The sequence below is a fragment of the Apteryx mantelli genome, chromosome 1 (assembly GCF_036417845.1).
Source record: "Apteryx mantelli isolate bAptMan1 chromosome 1, bAptMan1.hap1, whole genome shotgun sequence".
NCBI classification, from domain to species: domain Eukaryota; kingdom Metazoa; phylum Chordata; class Aves; order Apterygiformes; family Apterygidae; genus Apteryx; species Apteryx mantelli.
In genome coordinates, this window is record NC_089978.1 from 34,035,636 (window position 1) to 34,044,072 (window position 8,437).

Consider the following 8,437-nt stretch of genomic DNA (forward strand, 5'->3'; position numbering starts at 1 on the left):
TATCTGACAATGTAATCTTGTTCATGTGGCAAGCTATTCTTCTCTGGAGACACAAAAGAGTAATTCTTCTCCACCCTGTGCCACTTTTCACAAAACTGGTTGAAAATTAATATCTTTGAGATTTCTATCACACTTAAATTTGACTGAAATTGGCTAACAGGCTAAAAGATTATTGAGAAAAGGACTGGACTGGCAGAACAATATTATAAGCCTAATTTTCTTAGGTAACCAGTTTACAAATGATGAAAAGAAAACACTGGAACAGATTAAACATGAAAAAATGCCCACAAATATTTATTTAAATATTTAAATGTTTGATGCGATCATTTTTATGCCTCTTTTGCATTTCAATTTTATAGGTTCAATTCACAGCCATGCAAAAGAACAGCAAGGGCACAGTATCCCACTAGTCATGCTTATACTTCAAAAGTGTAAGTGAATATTCAAATAATAGAATTTTCTTGGAGGCTTTCTTCACAGAGACCAGAAATTTTTAAATATTTTTGTCAGAATATTACAAAATTGAGAATTTAGAAAAGGAATATTCAAAAATTCAGAAACTAGATTTTGAAGATTACTCTCACCTAGTCAGAGAATAAAAATAGACCACATGGTCTGTGCTGGAATATCAAATATTTTGAACAAACCTGAACTGAAAAAATTTAGAACAAAAATTCTTTGCTGAAATGATTCATGAAAATGTTTCAAAAATGGAGTATGCTGAAGGGAACTGTGATTTATTTTCTCACACACACAAAAAAATCACAAATGAAGGAAAGAAGTGAGATCCACTGACTAAATTGTTTATTGTAATTTATTTTCCCAGTTCCTGACCTATTGAAATGTGATTGTTATAACATGATTTTTGGAGAGACTTGTATTTTCTTACCTTGAATACAGTTCAGATGGATGAGCTACCATTGCACTCCATGCTAGGGTAGCTTATCAAATTAGGAAAATGCATTTTTAAATTCAATTACATCCTCAGTGGAAATGGTTTCTCTGACTCTGGTAACCTTTGGAGAGGAATTATACACACTCTATAAAGCTTCACATTTCAAAATCTAATTTTCAATGTTTTTCAAGAGGTTAATTTAAGATTCATCTTCCAAAAGAGGAGTTAAATAAAATGGATAGAAGGCTGGAACTTGTCGAGTGGTTGAGAGGTTTATCAGCATGTGAGTATGAGTTCATTAGCTTTAATTAGTATAATCACTAATGTTGCATTAACAATTTGGTGAGAGAAAGTAATTGCTCACACCCACTGTATTAGATTGGGAGATTAGAATTCATTTTATGAGGCAATTAGCATTTCAGGGATTTTCTTAAAAGGCTTTTATGATCTGCCATTCCAGTAGCCTCTTTCACCAAAAGAGTTTAAATTAACCATAACTTTCATCCTAATGGGATGCAAAAATTAATGTAGAATTAAGGGGGAACCAGACCTCTCCAGCAGTCCCACCACGATAAGCAGGCAGCCAAAGTCACAAACCTTGATTAGTTTATAATGACCTGCTTTACTTCCCAGATAATGCTAGTCATTTTTCAGTCCTTGATTCATTATCTCTGTTTGGAAAACTTACATTCCTGAGTTTTATACAGCAAAATAAAAAAAAACTAAGGGGGGAAAAAAAGAGCAGTAACATAATAGTTTGAAGTAATAATTCTCCAAAGAAAAAGCTAGATGGTTCAATTATTGTGCTTAAACAGTCTATTATTCCTTGTACCAAATGTCAGAGGAATTAGAAATGCCGCTCTTTGACTCCTGGTGTCTTAGGAAGAACCATGCACGTAGCAGCATGCATAACCCTGCCTGGCCATGGTGTTCCCCTGCCAGCTACTGACAAACTGGATAGCTGAATGGAGATCCAGGACTTAACAGTCCTGGCTGGCCAGGGACCTCTGCTTGTTTAAGTACTGGGACAGTTCACCCAAGAGATTGCCTTCCAAAATGTCATGGAAAGCAAAAGTACAAGTTGTGAGGGGAAAAAAATGGCTGCAGTAAGGACACTTACTCTGCTGTGTCAAAGCTGTAATGAATGGCATCCAGGTATCCACAGAAAGATGTGACAACACACAATTTGCAACATATCTAGCTACTATTGTACTGGATTATGTTTGTCTCCAGTGAAAACAAATGTCTGCTGAAAATAAGTCTCAGTGAGAGACAGGCCTTTGAGTCTCATTGCCTATAGACTCCAAATGGCCAAAAAAGTCTCATATCCACTATGACTTTGGATATGGTAAGGAGAAGCATGGCTGGTAGATGTTAGATCCATAATGTTCCCCTTGTTTTGGGTACATGTGTTAAAAAGAATAGACATGGGGCAGAAAACCTCAAATCACAACTTTAAGGTTATTTGCTTCCAAGGGAGGGGTTGGCCGTTAGCAGTGGATTTTCTGATTTTCTGTGATATTGCTGTTTTGTGAATACTTGCACTGGTGGAAGGTGAGAAAACAAGAGTTGGGCCTCAGGTACTGAGTTGCCAACTTGCACAACTGCCCTCCTGCTCTGCTCCCTACCGGGTGCTCACCACACTGCTCACTGCAGGTGGTGGTGCTGGAAATGGCCCTGGTTGGGATACATCCTGTGGTCTGCACCTCTTAGATCTGCTGTTCCAGGCTGTGTTGAAGCAGGTGCCCCAGGGTTATGTCCAGTTTGTATTTTCAAGCTGTCCTTTGCAAGCACCTGTGTAGAAACTTGCTTTATCTTTTGAGGAAAGATGCTGACGTATTACAGGGTTTCATGAGGCAGTGCTGATGCATGGGCATAAAAGCCTCGACTTATCCCACCTAACCACAGAGCTTAAGTTATAAACTCATAGTAGAGTGTAGTCACTCTCATTTGAGTACCAGGTGAATTTCCTAAATTTTCCTAAAACTTGTATTTAAGCAAATACACACACACACACACACACACACACGTATATATATACACATCACACACACACACACACGTGTATATATATACACATATGTGTATATATGTATACATAGGTACATATATGCATATACTGTTACTTCTTATACATAAATATATCTTTTCCTATTAGCATCTTCAAAGGAGTTCAGAGGGAGAAAAAGTCTTCCTACATTTATGTGCTTAAAACTTAGGTGCAACTAGACAGATTGGATCCCATCCTTAGTCACCTGTGCCTGCCAGCAGCACCCCAGTTAGGAGGTGAATTACTCCACCTAAGATCTGAATCAACCCCTGGAAGTGCCTGCCTCCCTCTATTGACTGCACAGGCAGTCTAAGGTAACCAGATTTCTGTTTCATATGGCTGTGGTAAATGCTTAAAATTAGGTAGGATGAAGCATGACCATCATGCCTGTGCCTTAGGGTTTGTCTACGCATAGAGTTATTTCAGGAGAGCCATTATTCTCCCTGAATAACATTACATGTGCATACACTTTGGGTTGAGTAAGACTTACTTGTTTCTCTTCAACAACATCCACCTGACAGAAACAGAGTGGTTTGCTTCCTAGTCCTCACGTGGAACCATTCTGCAAGAGCTACTGCATTTTCCGTTAACCACCCTACCTTAATCCAAATTAACTTTAGCATAAAAATGCCCTGAATTTGCCATCTATCCACCTTTGAGAACCATTTCAGATTTATGGAGGAAAACACAATTAAGCAACAAATACATTGACCAAAAAAATGAAGGCATCGTATACAATAAAAATTGACTTTTATGTCACAAATTATGTGTGTTATAAAGCATATTGTTTCAGAAAAAATGCCTGTATTCGCTAGTGTGTTTCATTAAAGAATAATAAAGCTATACATATTTCATTTCCTTGTTCTGAGCTGCAAGAGCCGTAACTCTATAAAATGCCCCATGCTGTCCTTGTTTTGTTGCACTTTTTTTCTTTTTAATCAGATTTTTCTCTCTGAACTAATGAAATTGCTCTTTGAACACATACATCACTTTCATTTAAAGTGACGTATCAAGGCTCAACCAGTTTCTCTCTCATCCTGGAGAACAAGGCAACTGCCAGCACCCTTGCTGTGCAAATCCAGGCCTGGATTGCCCCGGTCTCAAGCTGATTTCAAAAGCAATGAGTTCCTGGCATTCTCACCAGTGTCATTTAGGTGGGATTTCAGTTGACTGGCATCTGTTGGGACTGCACCTTGTATATCTGCACCGGTTCCTTGTCAACCAGCTATTACATGTAATTTCTCTCTTCTTGTAGTATGTGTCGAATCGCTGCACAGCTGCCCGGGTGTCCACAGAGCAAGGCGGCCTTCCTCCCTGCCACCACCACGAAGCAGTGCATGACCCCCAGCTGGTGCCTTGCACGTGCCCGCTCTTCTCTTGCCAATGGGAAGGGCACCTGGAGGTGGTGGTGTCTCATCTGAGACAGACACACCACATCAACATCCTTCAGGGAGCAGAGATTGTCTTCCTGGCCACGGACATGCACCTGCCAGCACCCACAGACTGGATCATCATGCACTCTTGCCTTGGCCACCAGTTTTTGCTGGTTCTCAGGAAGCAGGAGAAGTATGAAGGTCACCCCCAGTTCTTTGCCACAATGATGCTGATCGGCACGCCGACCCAAGCCGATAACTTCACCTACCGGCTCGAGCTCAACAGGAATCAGAGGCGACTTAAGTGGGAAGCAACCCCCAGATCAGTACTGGAGTGTGTTGACTCTGTCATTTCGGATGGGGATTGCCTTGTGCTGAACACTTCCCTGGCTCAGCTCTTTTCCGATAATGGAAGCCTAGCAATAGGAATTGCAATAACTACCAGCAAAGTGCACAATGCTGAGGCTGAAATATGAAGAAGAAGAGGAGGAAGTGGAGGAGGAGAAATATGATGCTCCAAATGCCTTGTGAGAGCCAGAACTTGTAGACTTTTCGGGGGGGTCTCAGGTCTTTTATGGTATTTAGTACTCGTCCACAGTGGGCATTATGTAAACATCCTGTGGTCACCGTCTCTGTGTAATGTATTTACTGTTTTGTTAATACAATTTTATGAGAAATTTTAAAGAGGCTAATCAATTTGTTGTCTCCCTCCAAGCAACACTGCTCAGCCTTTTGAGTTGATACTGCTCTCATTGAAAGTGCTCCTGGGGTGACTCACAGAAACCTTTGGTGTGAATATGCTATGAAAATGTGTTTCCTTCATTGTCTGCCTAATTGCCTGGTATTAAGGAGGCCTTGGTGCCTGAAATAAGGTAAAATATTCCATTAAGGGACGGAAACACCCGAGTTGCAGCAGGTTCATTGATCACAAGCAACTTCAGAGAAAGTGGTGCACTGTGATGAATTGACCTCAGACGGACTGAATTGCAGCAGGCCTCCGACTGCCTGAGGGTGTCTGTGACTACCCTCCCTCCTTCCCTTGGCACTGAGTGCTTATTGCCCTGTGGTTGTTTTTCCGTGCTAGCAATAATGATTTAACTTTTATACTGCAGTCACGACCAAGCCCTCTGATGAACGGCAGTGCCTGCCCCAGGGAGCTCACAGTTTCAAAGCTCCCTTCATCTTCAGAGGATGAGGAAGCAACATTCGCCACCCAGATAATGAACTCTCCAGAAGAAAAACTCACCACCTTCACAAATCTCCACTGAGCCGGGACCTGGGAAGCCTCATCCTGCAATAGATCACCAACTACAGCTAGTGGACAGTCACAAATGATTAAATTGTACTCTTGTATCATGATGGGGAGTAACAGGCTGGCTAGATGATCTGGCCCCAGGATGGAGATCACTGATAACCAGTCCTCAGGGCATTCACTTTTTTAGCTTCTATTTCCTTAAACATTCAAAGGAGTTTTTCAGAAAATAAAGTATCAGGAAGGTCCCAAGTTGTGTATTGATCTTACTGTTGAATTTTGGGCTCCTTAGCCCCACAGCTTATGCTGATAAATACTGGTTTAAAACAATGACATGGCTGGAATATCTATCTGCAAATTGGCTATGAGATTTGAAACATTCTCCTTTAAAAATAACATCATTTTTTTTTCTTCCATGTACTTAGGAGGTGGGGACTGTCCCTTTCTTTTGTTGGGAGTGGTTCACAGACACCATGGATCACAAGAGGGCATGGGCTTCTGTAAGGGCTTTTCTCTTGGATGACTTCTCGGGGAAACACGGAGACATGTGCTGGCCTTTTCCAAGCATTCAGTCACATCTGCAATCAGGAACATTTCTTTGGTAGCAAACATTAGCAGTGAAATCCCACTGCAGCAGGGTGACGGGTGAAAGGAGAGAGCTCTACTGGAGGACCAAACGTGATGAAGCCTGGAAAATTGTCTTTTCCTGGTTTCCTTTCTGCCCGTGAGTGGCTGTGGCCTGTCTGTTACCCAAACATTGAGCAATTCTCTGAGAAGTAGCTGGGTAGGTTGTGTCAATTAGTAGTCGGAGACACTAAGGCCAATTGCCTAAGCCCCTGAAAAAGAAAAAGAAAAAGGAAAAAGGAAAAAGGAAAAGAAAAAGAAAAAGAAAGGGAAGAAGCTACTTAAGAATAGTCCTTCAACATTTCTAAAGCATTTCACTATAGCTAGCTCCGGGTAGAGAAAAGCGCTGATGCTAATCTCTCCCACCTGCTGCTCTCCTAGGATTTATTGTAAACTGTGCATGAAATAAAACAAATTGCAGTTTTCCCAAAATGAATGCTATGCGGGTATGCGTCTGAGTTGCAGACGCACCTCACCTCCTTACCTGGGCTTTCATAACAGGGACATGTCAGGATTTCTTCAACAGGCTGCTCGTAACTGGATTGAAATGGAGGTTGAGGTCTGAAAAAGAAGCATCAGTCCCCATAAACATATGCCGGGGGCTAGCCAGCACAGCTCTCCCACCTCCAGATTTTGGGGGGAACGTGTTGGTTTGTTGCACTTCACTGGAACACATAGGCTTCAGAACGGCTTGCTTTTTCCCTGTAACGTTAAATATTCAGAACCAGCAACTACTGCCCTTTCCCTAAATGACAGCAATAAATAAATCAATCATTGGCATTTTTGCAGACTGAAACTGGATTCTCTAGCTCCTCTGGCAAATATTCTGCTGCTGAATTAAAACAAATCAACAACATAAAACTACAAGAAAAACTGTTCCAGTAGCTTAAACTTGCTCAGCTCTTTGCATGCTAAGGTAAGAGACATCCTGGACCTAAAGTAACACTGCTTTTGTTTTCTGGTCGTGACCAATTCTAGGGCAAGACATGTTCCTCAGGTATTCACTTATTCCAAATTATTTGTTTCTAGCTAGATGGCTTTTGAAATATCTACTGAAATGAAGAATGCACTGTCGATATTTTTGAACATGTCCCTGCCCAAGGACCAATATATTTCTTACAGGATGAAAGTGACAGCAGCAGTTCTCTGGGACATGTATCTCCATCCATTGCTGCTGCCTTGGCTTAAGGTTTTCTGGTTTCGATGGGACAGTGGAAATCTGAACCCCCTGACACAGACCTCCTCATGCCCCTCATGCCCTCCCCCCAAAAGCTCCCAAAGCTTTCTCATGACACCAAAGTTCATTCTCTCCAATCCCTTTGAAATCCTCCCCCTGATCTTGTGACAACCCCTCTCAGTCCAATTTTGAGCTCTCAGCCTGAGATTCGCCCTCTGGCTTGCAGAACCCATCATGCTGCTCAGCTCCTCCCACTCTGCCTCTTGGATACCACTGCTCAAATCTTTCTCACTGCTCTTTGCAGCCAACCAGGTAACCTCCTTGCTTGGCTTTTTCCACAGCTGCAGAGCCTCAGCTCTGGCAAGGATTTCATAAATCCAGATATGTTGGGGTACTCATGAAAATATGCCCAGTAAGACTCCCAGAACAGAAAAAGAGGACACATTTCGAGGAAAATGGAAATAGGGGTACCTAAAACCAGCCTTCATAAGCATTTCAGCATAAAATTCAAAAGTTTAAAGGTTCATTTAAGGGCTTTCTGACATGGATGGCATCATAATCCCCTCAAAGTTCAAAGCCTATGAGCAGCCCTTCACTGCCATAAAGTGAAGGTGAAGCAAATATTCAGCATGATGTGACATAAATCCTAAAGTGCTGACATGTAGGCTCAACAATGAAAATTTGTTTATATGCACCCTTTCAGTGCCCATAATATAACACTATTTACAGCTCTCGGATCATGGTTAAAAGGCAACTGTAGCTTGGCTTCCCAAATGAGATTCTAAACTTTTTGTTGCTAGAATTAATTTTTACTCTAGTATTTTGCATCTGCACAAGGTATTTCATTAAGGGACTCCAAACTGCTTCAGAAAAGGTGAAGAACTCAGCCCTACATCGCTGTGAAGTAAGAGAGTACCCATATTTTGGTATAGAAAAAAATGGCAAAATTCTGTTTCCTGCCTGCCTCAGAGCAGTGTTCCTTTTTTTTTTTTTTGATATAAAGAAAATAGCGTTTGTTTTTTTAGGGAGGTTTAACATATTTGTGTTTATGGATGAATTGTCTTGT

At 41.4% G+C, this 8,437-nt stretch overlaps 1 protein-coding gene across 2 annotated transcripts in view; it reads left to right on the forward strand.

Annotated features, from left to right (window-relative positions):
* The window catches only part of SIAH3 (siah E3 ubiquitin protein ligase family member 3), a 48,429-nt gene extending 43,427 nt beyond the window's left edge, over positions 1-5,002 (forward strand). Inside the window, exon 2 of one of the 2 annotated variants that reach the window (XR_001293364.1) lies at positions 4,201-4,264. Coding sequence is in view for 1 of the 2 variants with exons in the window: in XM_013948439.2 (XP_013803893.1) it covers positions 4,201-4,794 (594 nt within the window). In the remaining variant the exon portion in view is untranslated. Of the gene's footprint in view, positions 1-4,200 lie in introns of both variants that reach the window. The other variant, XM_013948439.2, reaches the window with a different exon arrangement.
* Positions 5,003-8,437: the final 3,435 nt, after the last annotated feature.